Here is a 14,334-nt window from a genome sequence, read left to right as displayed (position 1 = left end):
TGATGTATATTTCAGTACCACCCAAGTTATTTTTGCTCCAAGGAAATTTTTTTGCACACCAACACAAAAGCATGGGAGATAGTTAAAGATTTGAATAAAATGTATTATATATTAAACATGGTATTGAGTCACAACAATCCATTGCAAAATGCATTAAAAAACCTGGTCTTATGAAAAAATCCCATAATATTTAATTACAGGAAACTTTGTTATATCCGGCACCGACGGGACCGAGCTGTTGCCGATCTATCAAAACTGCCGGACAGACAAAGTTAATGTTGAAGCATACGGAGATTTTCATCTCCGTATTTGACAACAAACACTGTTGCTTAGCAACAGCTTCAAACAGTTGGCCCATACCTTGGAAGCGTCTCTGTAGCTTAGCAACAGCTTCAGAGAGGCTTTCCAAAGCCTGACTGTTGGGGAAAAAAAAGCCACGAGAAGAAAAACAACCTAACAGAACAGCTCCTGATTTCTGCCGGTAGATCGAGGTTTCCGGGCATACAACCTCCGGATAAACCAAAGTCTCCTGTATGAAACCCATTTTATCTTCTGAATAGTTGTCTGCTCAAAAATGAAGAAATTGTCAGTATAGGGAGATGCAACTCGTTTCTTAAAAAATCATAGTCACTTCAGACTTGAAATATCTGAACCTCTACATTGTTTGGAAAAGAGCTTTCTTTTTAAGTCCTGCACTTATTAAAAAGTAATTAAAACTGCAACCAGTGTAATTTGGGAGGCTCAGAGGTCGAACCGGTAGGAGGGGAGGCGGCCAGCTGACCGAGGGTGGGAAAAGCAGGCCCTGGAAGGTCGGGCACCGCGGGAGGCTCGGAGGTCAGATCAGGTGGAAGGAGAGCCAGGGAGAAGCAGGCCCCGGGACGTTGGTACCACGGCGGCTGAAGATTGTCGGGCAGGAGTGCGGGAAAGGCGGAGTGAGGCGAGAGCGGACCCTATTGTGATGGCGCCGATGAAGATAGCTGCCGTCCTTGCGGGCTCCGTGCGTACCAGGCAGCTAAGTGTCCTTTGCTGCTTGGTGCGCTCGGCTCGTTAAGAAAAAAGCATTTCACTGACTGGATTTCACTTGTTGTATTTGGTTATGTGACAAATAAAATTGAAATTGAAATTTGTAAAGTATCATAACCTCTATATGTTAGGAAACTCAGCACTTGTCCTTTCAATGAGAAATCTGATGCTTTATTTTGTCACTCCACTCCTGCCCGTACACTTATCCAACTGCCTCCACGAAGGTACTTTTCCAACCATACCCTCAGAGTTATTTTCATCATATTTAATTGTTTTTTGAATTTTTTTGGTTTAAAATGGAGTTCTGCTGACAATCAAATAAATCAGAGTCACAGATTTATGAAAGGGAAATCATGTTTGACGAATCTGTTAAGAGTTTTATAAGTTGTAACTAGCAGAATAGATAAGGGGCAACCAGTGGATATGGTGTATTTGAAATTTCAGAAGGCATTCGATAAGGTGCCACACAAGAGGTTATTAAACAAAATTAAGGCTCATGGGATTGGGGTAATATACTAAGCATCGATTGAGGATTGGTTAATGGACAAAAAAGAGTAGAAATAAACAGGCTTTAACTAGTGGGGTACCGCAAGGATCAGTGCTTGGACCTCAGCTATTCACAATCTATATCAATGATTTGGATGAGGGGACCAAATGTAATATATCCAAGTTTGCTGATGATACAAAGCTGGGTGGAAATGTAAGTTGTGAGGAGGGTGCAAAGAGGATTCCAGGGGATGTAGACAGGCTAAGTAAGTGGGCAAATGGAATATAATGCGGAGAAATGTGAAATGCTCCACTTTGGTGGAAAAATAGAAAAGCAGAATATTTTGGGAAATGTTGGCGTTCAGAGGGACCTGGGTGTTCTTGTGCACGAATCACTGAAAGTTAACATGCAGGTACAGCAAGCAATTAGGAAAACAAATGGTATGTTGGTCTTTATTACAAGAGGATTTGAGTATAAGAGTAAAGATGTCTTACTGCAATTATATAGGGCCCTGGTGAGACCATACCTGGAGTATTGTGTACAGTTTTGGTCTCCTTACCTAAGGAAGGATATACTTGCCATAGAGGGAGTGCAACGAAGGTTCACCAGACTGATTCCTGGGATTGGTGATGGGGTTTGGGGGGGGGGGGGGGGAGATTGTCCCATGAGGAGAGATTGAATAGACTAGGCCTATATTCGAGTTGAGATCATCCCTCATTCTTCTAATTGAAACATACAAAATTCTTACAGGGCTCGACAGGTTAGATGCAGGGAGGATGTTTCCCCTGGCTGGGGAGTCTAGAACCAGGGGTTACAGTCTCAGAATAAGGGGTCGGCCATTTAGGGCTGAGATAAGGAGAAATTTCTTCACTCAGCGGATGGTGAATCTTTGGAATTCTCTACCCCAGAGGGCTGTGGAGGGTCAGTTGTTGAGTATATTCAAGACAGATGGATAGATTTTTAGATATTAAAGGAATCGAGGGATATGGGGATAGTGCAGGAAAGTGGAGATGAGGTAGATGATCAACCATGATCTTATTGAATGGCGGAGCAGGCTCGAAGGGCCAAATGGACTATTCCTGCTGCTATTTCTTATGTTCTTAAAATTAGTTGGGAAGAGCTCCTAAGCTTGGCAGTACGAAAGCCAAATTAACATTTATAACAAGGTTAATTATTTGTGGTGCTTGAGGAATACACATGTTCCTTACATGATCTTTGCGAGGAACATTGTGAGAACTCATTAAAATTTATGTTCAAACAAAAAGCACAGAAAACATTGGCATAATTATTTTTTAACAGCTTGGTTTTCAAATTTGGCCTTGATGGGGAAAGCCCTTCTGTACATTGAAATAAATTGACTCCTAAAAGAACTTCCCACATACAAACCTAGAGACACAATGGGGCAGATTTTGCAGTGGGTATGACTGTGTACTCAGAGTATGCCGTCATACCAGCGTTGAAACTGACTAAGTTCAGGATTTCCACATGTGCTGAATCCAGAACTTCCGATCTGTCAAGGTACTCCTCGACAGATGATCCGCACCAACAGGGAAATAATTGCTGATGCAGAGTTGGGCTAATTACCCACCAACTGCCCAGCAATTACTTCCAAAGATTTTACAGTTAGGAAAGCAGGCCCAAGAGCCGGTTTCACTGTGAATGGAACCCATTTGAGTGCATCTGAAAGGACTGTTAACTGTTCTGATATCACTTCACAATAAAATACATGGCATGGGGCAACATTTAGAAACATTAAAAATATAAAATATGACAATATTTAAAATTATCCATGTTTTCTGCACTCCAATTGTATGATCAAGAACTGGGCATTCGGCAGAGATCATTTATACTTCCTCCAAATGTATGAAAGAGGCGGCCATTGGGACAGTGGACGCATTGGTTGTCATCTTCCAAAATTCTAGAGATTCTGGAACGGTTCCTGCAGATTGGAGGATAGCAAATGTAACCTCGCTATTTAAGAAAGGAGGGAGAGAGAGAAAATGGGGAACTACAAACCCGTTAGCCTCACATCAGTAGTTGGAAAAATGCTGGAATCTATTATAAAGGATGCAATAACTGGGCACTTAATAGCAAGGTTGGGCAGAGTCAACATGGATTTATGAAAGGGAAATCCTGTTTGACAAACCTATTGGAGTTCTTTGAGGATGTAACTAGTGGAATAGACAAAGGGGAACCGGTAGATGTGGTGTATTTGGATTTTCAGAAGGCCTTCGATAAGGTCCCACACAAGAGGTTGCTGAACAAAATTAGGGCACATGGAATTGGAGGTAATATACTAGCATAGATTGTTTTCTGTCTGTTAACCAATTCTCAGAGTAGAGATAAACGGGTCTTTTTCAGGATGGCAGGCTGTGACTAGTGGGGTACCACAAGGATTGGTGCTTGGGCCCCAGCCATTCAGAATCTATATCAATGATTTGGAAGAGGGGACTAAATGTAACATTTCCAAATTTGTTGTTGATACAAAGCTAGGTGGCAGTGTCAGCTGTGAAGAGGATGTGAAGAGGCTTCAAGGGATCTCGACAGGCTCAGTAAGTGGGCGAGAACATGGCAGATGGAATATAATGTGGATAAATGTGAAGTTATCCACTTTGGTAGAAAAAACAGAAAAGCAGAGTACTTCCTAACTGGTGAAAGAGTGGGGAATGCAGATGCTCAAAAGGGACCTGGATGCCCTTGTACATGAGTCACTGAAAGTGAATGTGCAGGTGCAGCAAGCCATTAGGAAGGAAAATGGTATGCTGGCCTTCATTACAAGAGGATTTGAGTGCAGGAGTAAAGAAGTCTCACTGCAATTATATAGGGCCTTGGTGAGACCACACCTGGAGTACTGTGTACAATTTTGGTCTCCTTACCTAAGGAAGGATATACTTGCCATATAGAGGGAGTGCAACGAAGGTTCACGAGATTGATTCCTGGGATAGCGGGACTGTCGTATGAGAAGAGATTGAGTAAACTAGGCCTGTATTCACTAGAGTTCAGAAGAATGAGAGGGGATCTCATTGAAGCATACAAAATTATTACAGGGCTTGATAGGGTGGATGCTGGGAGAATGTTTCCCTTGGCTGGGGAGTTTCAAACCAGGGGCCTCAGCCTCAGGATAAAGGCTAGGCCATTCAGGAATGAGATGACAGGAGAAGAAATTTCTTCAGAGGGTAGTGAATCTTTGGAATTCTCCACCCCAGAGGGCTGTGGAGGCTCAGTCATTGGGTACATTCAAAACAGAAGTCGATAGATGTCTGACTAGTAAAGGAATCAAGGGATATGGTGATAAGGCCGGTGAATGGAGTTGAGGCAGAAGATCAGCCATGATCTCATTGAATGGCAGAGCAGGCTCGAAGGGCTGAATGGCCTACTCCTGCTCCTTTTTCTTATGTTCTTATGAAATAAAACCATTTTGCTATTTAATTATTTTATATAATACATTTAAAGCTGTCCCACAGCTAGTGTGCTACGTGCATGGTGTATAGTAAATCAAAACGTCCGTCAGTGCTGTTGAATCTCAATCCGTCATCTTTTCTCACTAAAGGACCTTTGACAGGATATTAAATGCTAGCATTAAAAGAATTTAAAAAAACTTACCTGATTTACATAAAATACACCAAACACATCTTTAATTTAAAAAGCCGGGATGTTTGAAGTACAGCACAAGTAATTCTTTGGGTGAGCAAAACACTCTACAACGTTCCTTAGTGTAAATAAGAAAAGGAACAAGTTTCTTAGTATGAAATATAAATAACGTTTAATACACTTCCCAAGTGACAGAAACGGTTTTAACCGCTGAAGGATTTATTTCACTTTAGTAAACGGTCAAACAACAAGAATCTTTCCATTGACCTCAAATGATCTTTTCTAACCTTCAAGTGGAAAACAGATGATATTTTGTTGCATAATTTTAACAAAATGCTGATATGAAATAAGTCCAAGTACCAGTTTAATTAAAAGTATTTAATAGTTTTTAAAGTGTAATTTCAATGGAAGAGACTGAAAGAAGTTTCTATGGGCGTTGCTTACTTTTGAGAGCTTTTGTGGACATGTCTTCCCTTACATATAGGCTGTACGCTGCTCTCCTGGTCTTCGTGATTTAATACGCTGCGCACAACTCTGCAGCGCCGAACTGCACGTTTACGTTCTAGGCCTCGCATAAGGTAAGTTCGTATTCTTTTCGGAGGTCGGCGGTGTACTCTGTAGCTATGCCGCCGACTGCAATTTTTGGGCCAATGTTACATTAAGCATTGCAGGGGATGCTCTTCCTCAATCTTTGAAAGAAGTTCAAGCTCCTCGTATAAATAAAATTGCCATCACACAATGAGGAGCATTAGCTTGTCAAGCAATTTACATCTTAACAATGCCAGTGGTTAAGTAATCTTCCCCCACTTGGTCGCATACAAGACCTTGTCCTGAACAAACCCATACTAATTTGACCAGAGAAAGCACAAGACCTCCTGTGCAACAAGGATAACATAACACATACACAAAATTAAAGTAGCTGCACAAGTCAGAAAAAGGAATCAAACAGCAAGTTGGAAAAAAAATTCGTATGTGGAGACTGAGCTGCTTTGAAAGGATTACTGTAAAAATGTAGGTAATCCAGGATTCTGCTTCATATAATCAGAAGTCCACCAAAGAAACTCCTATAAGGATTCTTAAGACATACATTCAAGCTGATTTGCAGCATTCCAGCATTGAAGCATGCATTATTTTATCTGCTCAGATTATTACAATGCTTGGTGAAAACGTACAAAACGACTTCATGCAACAACCTTAGTTTGCTTCACCTGGAAAGAAGGACAAATCAATGTGTTTATAAAGCAGCTTTCATATCCCCAGGATAAACACAATTCTACACAATCAATTAATTACCTTTGAAGTGTAGTTTACTGCTGTCATATAGGCAAATGCAGCAGCCAATCAGAATACAGCAAGGTCCCACAAACCTCAATGATATAAATGACCAGCTAATCTGTTTTGGTAGTCAGTGAGTGATAAATGCTGGCTAGGACACAATGAGAACAGGTAGATGGGATCTCGGTTTAACATCTATTCCAAAACACAGCACCTCCAACATTGCAGCACTCTCTCAGGGCTGCACTGAAGTGTCAGCCTAGATAATGTGTGCAAACCACAACGACTTGAGCACATGATCTACTAACATGGAATCAAAAATAGAAGGGAACTGTGACTGATTTTCCCTTTTTTTTTTGTTGAGTGCATGGTTACTTTTAATTCAAAAAAATTCTATTGCTCCAAAACCATCAGTACATTCCAGTGATGCAAAGGAAAGCTGCGAATGTTAAATAACTTTTTTTTTAAATCAGAATACTATTTCAGTACAATAACCATAGTTCTCCAAAGCAAAAGCTTTTACACATTTACATATACTGTACATTGCTGCAATTTTCTGTCCCACATGATGCCTCACACAGCATTTGCCATCATAAAGTTAAGAAATCTGTATTTCTTCAAAGCCTACTACGTAGAAACATAGAAGATAGGAGCAGGAGTAGGCCATTCGGCCCCTTGAGCCTGTTCCGCCATTCAATGAGATCATGGCTGATCATCCAAATTCAGTACCCTGTTCCTGCCTTCTCTCCATATCCCTTGATCCCTTTAGCCTTAAGAAATATATCCAACTCCTTCTTGAATATATTTAATGAATTGGCCTCTACTGCCTTCTTTGGCAGAGAATTCCACAGGTTCACCACTCTCTGGGTGAAGAAATTCCTCCTCATCTCTGTCCTAAACGGCTTACCCCTTATCCTTAGGCTGTGACCCCTGGTTCTGGACTCCCCGACCATCGGGAACATCCTTCCTGCATCTAGTCTGTCTAGTCCTGTTAGAATTTTATAAGTTTCGATGAGATCCCCTCTCAATCTTCTAAACTCCAGCGAGTACAATCCCAATCGACCCAATCTCTCTTCATACGTCATTCCTGCCATCCCAGGTGTCAGCCTGGTGAATCTTCGCTGCACGCCTTCCAAGGCAAGAACATCCTTCCTCAGATAAGGCGACCAAAACTGCACACAATACTCAAGGTGCGGTCTAACCAAGGCCCTGTACAACTGCAGCAAGACATCCTTGTTCCTGTACTCAAACCCTCTTGCTACGAAGGCCAACATACCATTTGCCTTCTTAACTGCCTGCTGCACCTGCATGCTTACTTTCAGCGACTGGTGCACAAGGACGCCCAGGTCTCGTTGCACTTCCCCTTCTCCCAATCTATTGATATTTAGATAATAATCTGCCTTCCTGTTTTTGACACCAAAGTGGATAACCTCGCATTTATCCACGTTATATTGCATCTGCCATGCTTCTGCCCAATCACCCAACCTGTCCAAATCATCCTGGAGTTTCTCGGCATCTTCCTCAGCGCACACGCCCACCCAGCTGTGTCTCGTCTGCAAACTTGGAGATATTACATCTGGTTCCCTCGTCTAGATCATTAATATATATTGTGAATAGCTGGGGTCCAAGGACCGATCCCTGCGGTACCCCACTAGTCACTGCCTGCCACTCGGAAAAAGAGCCGTTTATTCCAACTCTTTGCTTTCTGTCTGCCAACCAGTTCTCTATCCAAGTCAATACCTTGCCCCCAATCCCATGTGTCTTAATTTTACACGCTAATCTCTTATGCGGGACCTTATCGAAAGCCTTTCGAAAATCCAAATACACCACATCCACTGGTTCTCCCTTATCTATTTTACCAGTTACATCCTCAAAAAATTCCAGTAGATTAGTCAAGCACGATTTACCTTTTGTAAAGCCATGTTGACTTTGTCCGATCCGGTCACTTTTTTCCAAGTGCTCTGCTATTACATCCTTTATAATGGACTCTAGCATTTTCCCCACTACCGATGTCAGGCTTACCGGTCTAATTCCCCGTTTTCTCTCTACCACCCTTTTTGAACAGTGGGGTAACAGTAGCTACCCGCCAATCCATGGGTACTGTTCCAGAGTCTATCGAATTTTGGAAGATGACCAGCAATGCATCTACTATTTCTAGGGCCACTTCCTTAAGTACCCTAGGATGTAGATTATCAGGCCCTAGGGATTTATCGGCCCTCAATCCCATCAATTTCCCTAACACCATTTCCCTACAAATAATGATATCTATCACTTCCTCCCTTTCATTAGACCCTGTGTTCCCCAACATCTTTGGGAGGTTATTTGTGTCCTCCTTTGTGAAGACAGAACCAAAGTATGTATTTAATTGGTCTGCCATTTCTTTGTTCCCCATTATAAATTCCCCTGATTCTGACTGCAAGGGACCTACGCTTGACTTCACCAATCTTTTTCTCTTCACATATCTATAAAAGCTTTTACAGTCAGTTTTTATGTTCCCTGCAAGCGTACTCTCATATTCTATTTTCCCCTTCTTAATTAATCCCTTTGTCCTCCTTTGTTGGATCCTAAACTGCTCCCAATCCTCAGGTTTACTGCTTTTTCTGGCCAATTTATATGTCCTCTCCTTGGATCTTATGCTATCCCTAATTTCCCTTGTTAGCCACGGTTGAGTCCTTTTTTGTTTTATTTTTATGCCAAACTGGGATGAACAAATTCTGTAGTTCATCCATGCGATCTTTGAATGTTTGCCATTGCCCATCCACCGTCAACCCTTTGAGTGACATTCCCCAATCAATCCTACCCAAGTCGCACCTCATACATCGTAGTCTCCTTTATTTAAATTCAGGACCCTAGTCTCTGAGTCAACTATTTCACTCTCCATCTTAATGAAGAATTCTATCATATTATGATCGCTCTGACCCAAGGGGCCTCGCACAAGATTGCTAATTAATCCTTTCGCATTACATAATACCCAGTCCAAGATGGCCTGATCTCTAGTTGGTTACTCGACATATTGGTCCAGGAAACCATCCCGTATACACTCCAGGAGTTCCTCCTCCACAGTATTGTTACTAATTTGGTTAGCCCAATCTATATATAGATTAAAGTCACCCATGATGACTGCTGTGCCCTTATTGCACGCTTCTCTAATTTCCCTTTTAATGCCATCCCCAAGCTCCGCATTACTGTTTGGAGGTCTATATACCACTCCCACTAACGTTTTCTGCCCCTTGGTATTTCTCAGTTCTACCCATACAGATTCCACATCATCAGAGCTAATATCCTTCCTTTCAATTGTGTTAATCCCCTCTTTAACCAGCAATGCTACCCACCTCCTTTTCCTTTCTGCCTATCTTTTCTGAATATTGAATACCCATGGATGTTGAGTTCCCAGCCTTGGCCACCCTGGAGCCATGTTTCCGTAATCCCAATCATATCATATTCGTTTACCTCTATTTGCGCAGCTAATTCATCCACCTTATTACGAATGCTCCTCGCATTAAGACACAAAGCCTTCAGGCTTGTTTTTTTAATGCTCTTAGATCTTTTAGAATTATTATTTACTGTGGCCATGTTTGATTTAAACCCTTGATTTCTCTGCCTGTCACTTTTGTTTTTCATATAGATCATATATTTAGTTATATAGTATTTATTCTGCATAAAAATTTTCATATCTCACCTGCTCATAAAGCGTCATGGCAAACTTCTGGTGGGTGATGCAAGACTTAGCAGTGCATGTATCCATTTCAGTGTCTGAGACGATGTGCAAGTGAATTCTCTCCAAAATATTCTCCTAAAAGGAAATTAAAGTGAAATTTTGTGATGCTAGCATCAGAAACATGGGCATGATTCCAGGTCCAATATAGTTAGGGCAAATTATTGTCTTTAGTGCTCACAGCAGAGAATTCCCATTATGGTTGAACACCAGAAGCACTGAAAGATTAAAATGTACCCTTTTCCTCAAGATCTGTTGATAACTTTAGGCAACAATTAAAATCAATAGAAAAATGAGAGAAAACAGATGAGTCAAATCCACATATATGTCACTCAATATAAGACATTAGTGGAGCAACAGACTCTCTTCAAATAAAGGTCACAACTATATACATGTCCTGTTAAAATTTCCACTGAAATTACAAACATTTGAAATCGGAGATACAAATCTGTTCCAAGCATCAGCATTTGCCTTCACATTTAACTTCAACTTACACTGCTGGTACAAGGAAGGTTTCTTTTAATATAAAATGGTAGTGCAGAGTGAAGACAGATGTTTCCTTGCATAATGTTCGGAGAGTCCTGAGGCAATCTTTCATAAATGAATCAAAGAGCATTAAAAAGATCCAACAGGAATCAGAAGTAAAGATAATTGCAGATTTGGCTATGGTCATTATTTGCATTTATATAGTGCCTGTTAACATAAAAAAAACACCCCAAGGTGCTTCACAAATAGATATAATGAAATTCAGTAACTTCCAATCAGCTGTATCAACAGGAAAAGCTGGTTAACTCCACATCAACTTTTCTACAGCATTCCTTCTAAATACATCTGATTCAGCAGTACTCTAGCAGATTAATGTCCTTGGAATTCTTCAATTCCTTCCTGTCCCCCTTTTCATAACATAATTCATGCTAGTGGCATTTGGTAAACATGTGGTTGCTCCATATGACAGTTTAACTGATTTGGCAATGGATTGCTGTTTCAAAGATGCCCAAGGAAATTACCTTAGTTAGGAAATCCAGCCTGAAAACTATTCAATTTTATTGCAAAATTAAATACGATTGATTCATAACTAGTGTCTGAATGTCACTAGCCATGCAGAGTGCAGTCTTCCATGACCAAGTTTAAGATTACATGCAAGACTTGCATTTATATAGCACCTTTCATGACCTCAGGACATCCCAAAAATGCTTTACAGCCAATGAAGTACTTTTTTGAAGTGTAGTCACTGTTGTAATGTTGTGCACAGCAAGCTCCCACAAGCAGCACTGTGATAATGACCAGATAATCTGCTTTAGTGAGGATATTTGAGGGATAAATATTGGCCAGGACACGGAGGATAACTCCCCCCCCCCCCCCCCCCCTGCTCTTCTTGAAATAGTGCCATAGGATCTTTTAAGTCCACCCGAGAGCGCAGACGGGGCCCTCTGTTCAACGTCTCATCCGAAAGTCAGCACATCTGACAATGCAGTACTCCCTCAGCACCGCACTGGAGTGTCAGCCTAGATTTTTGTGCTCAAGTTTCTGCAGTGGGACTTAAGCCCACAATCTTCTGACTCAGAGCCGAGAGTGCTACCCACTGAGCCATGGCTGAACTAAGAGGTTCAAAAAGAAGGTATATTGACTTGTGCAGGATCCCAGTTTAGGACCGGTGGCAGCCAATCTGGATGTTTTCCAGTTTAGCCTTGACAAATCAACAAACCAGAAGAAGTCCTAGTAAATCTAATGCAATGATGCAAGAGTTATAGAAAAGACTAAAATTGCAGGAAGATGCACACAAAAGGAGCTGAATTTAATCATAAATCAAAGAAATGTTGCAGATATCCTATGACGTAAAATACATTACAGGAGACAGACAAGAGACACTTGACCTGCATGAAGGAGGCAACAGTCTCTGAAAAACTGTGTTGAAGATGCTGAAGAACAAGCCATTATCTGAACAGCATCTTTCTGTTCAATAATTTCTGGAACCAATTCATGCAAGATACTTCCTCATCACATGATGCTTTTTTTTAAACCCTTGTTCAGAGTTTTTTTCCCCCACTGAGTTAATTTAAAATCAGTTCTCATTCTGTTCACTTTTTCATTTTTGCTACTTTCCTCTCTAAAACCTCTTCACAGTCATGTCTTACCTTTGACATTCTCGCTGCTTTTTAAGCCATTGTTGCATGACACATCTGCTGTCCATGTCCAAATCACACCATCTGTCAATTGTTTTCTTAACCTTTCCTATCAGACAGATGACATTTGGTTCAACCACTGGTTTTCTATTTTTGTTTGGACCTGCTGTTGTATCTTAGCCTCATTTATATCTCCATCCCCAAAGTCCACGTGGATCTGTCTCAATGTTTAATCATGTATGGGTAGATGTTGCGTGGAAAATTTACCAAACTGCTCAAGGAAATGTACAAGACAAAGATAAGTAAGAACTCAAAGAAAAAAATGGTTTGAAGTGGACAGAAGTGATCAGGGCTGTAATAATCACTCATCGCGTTCAATACAGTCATGGTAAGTGAATGTAGCAGCACCAAAGGCTGTGAGATTGAAGGTATAAAAATATGCTAGGACCTGGGAAAAAGTGAGTGATGTTACCCTTATCGTTGGATTCTTAAATAACACAAAATGCTGGAAATACCCAGGTCAGGCAGCGTCTGATTTTTAGTTGTTATAATATTTAAGGAGTTGGGTAATGAAGGATAGAAGTTTCCAAAGTTTAATGAAGAACAACACAGAAGAATGAAGGAACACTTAAAAAAAAACAACAAAAAAAAACATGCAAACAGTGATGGTACGGAGGTAGAAGTGGTATGAAGCCATATACTCAGAGGTTAAGAAACATGTTGCTCTAGTTGGAAGTATTTAATGGACTATGGAAACCACACTGAAGAAGAAATACACAAACTGAGAAAGAGCGTGTAAGAGGGCAGTGTGTGATCAATTATTTTATTTGGTGCCAAGATAAAAGACAAAAGTAGTGGCCGATGCTCTTGGGACATGCTGTACATGGAAGATAGAGTACCAGCTAATGACCAATGCTATTAAGGAATGCAATGGGCTGGTGTTATGTAGCTTCAGGAGCTAATGAAATGGCTAAGAAAACACCAAGGGAAGGCAAAGTTGAGACAATGGGACTGTGTACAGGTGAACTTAAAAGGAAGAACTACTACATGAGAAGCCAGTTGCAGCAGTTAATAGAGGAAAGAGCTTGATGGCAAAGTCTTGTGAAATCTATAGCCAGCCTGGTTATGACTCAATAATATTGCCAAAATTTACTCAAAGCTGGCCAATTCTTTGTCTGGAGATTTTAAAAAGTGTGTTTTTTTTTTTTGTTTTTTTTAACATATTCGGATATGCAACTGAAAAAGAATTGCTGAAAACATGTTTAGGACTTATCTCAGGACCAACTAGAACAAAATCAGAGATAGTTAGCTATTAAAAGCTATTCAAGGCAAGAAGTCACATGCAATATTTCAAAATCTGTGAACACAAATTCTTGGGAAGTGCGGGGCAGCTTTTCTCACTTGAAGAGCGAATTCCGTTATACTAATTCTATTCAGAAACCACAAAAATAAATGTTACCAAATAGCTCAACCATTCTAGTTACATGCACACTTGCCTTTTGAAAAACTTTTTAAATCCACCCCACTTTCAAATAGGATCTTGTGTTTAAATCTTCTTTATGGTAAACAGGCACAATGACTTCCCAAATCATCTTGGAATGGCTCTGGATCGTAGTCTGACAAACAGGTAATATTTGATGAAAACTGCAGCTAAGATAAAGATGAATTTAATCTGCAAATCAGCTGGGATGCAGATGCTCACATGCTACAGACAGCCACCTATCCATTTGCTTTAGTTGTTCCTTCATTTCATTGAATCTCGTCTCCCCTGCCCCCAGATAATTTAACTGATTTTTAGTAGCTGCCTCAATGTTCCAGTGAAAGTCTGGACCATCCACTGACCTGTAGTGACCCACTTAGAGTCTAACAATTTCCATTTGCCCTCAATAATCCCTCACTTGTGTTTGTCCTTGTACTTACCTCTCTAAAGCCATAACAGTTTATTTAAGCATATTGATCAGTAGGCATTTTCACATCTTGTAGCCCAGCTATTTGTAAACATTCTACAACAAATATACATTGCAACTTCCATTTACTTTTACTGCTATCTTCTGTTGCCTTTTAAATCTTACTTTTTTTTGTTCACCTCTTTTTGCTTTATACATATGCCCCTATCTTTC

General features: G+C 40.6%; 1 protein-coding gene across 3 annotated transcripts in view; it reads right to left on the bottom strand.

The window, feature by feature from the left end:
• The window catches only part of LOC147122971 (ubiquitin carboxyl-terminal hydrolase 53-like), a 154,128-nt gene that overhangs the window by 28,063 nt on the left and 111,731 nt on the right, over positions 1-14,334 (bottom strand). The window contains exons 2-4 of one of the 3 annotated variants that reach the window (XM_085962874.1): positions 12,227-12,323; positions 10,586-10,682; positions 10,056-10,169 (exon numbers count right to left, since the gene is read on the bottom strand). In XM_085962874.1, coding sequence (XP_085819000.1) covers positions 10,056-10,169; positions 10,586-10,682; positions 12,227-12,282 — 267 coding nt within the window. In that variant the 5' untranslated portion in view covers positions 12,283-12,323. The remainder of the gene's footprint in view (positions 1-10,055; positions 10,170-10,585; positions 10,683-12,226; positions 12,324-14,334) is intronic. The other 2 variants (XM_085962884.1, XM_085962864.1) reach the window with 2 other exon arrangements.

The sequence above is a fragment of the Somniosus microcephalus genome, chromosome 2, assembly GCF_052327205.1.
Source record: "Somniosus microcephalus isolate GS21.2 chromosome 2, FLI_Smic_1.0, whole genome shotgun sequence".
Classification (NCBI taxonomy): domain Eukaryota; kingdom Metazoa; phylum Chordata; class Chondrichthyes; order Squaliformes; family Somniosidae; genus Somniosus; species Somniosus microcephalus.
Note: the sequence above shows the minus strand (reverse complement) of the source record. Positions and strands in the feature narration are given on the sequence as shown.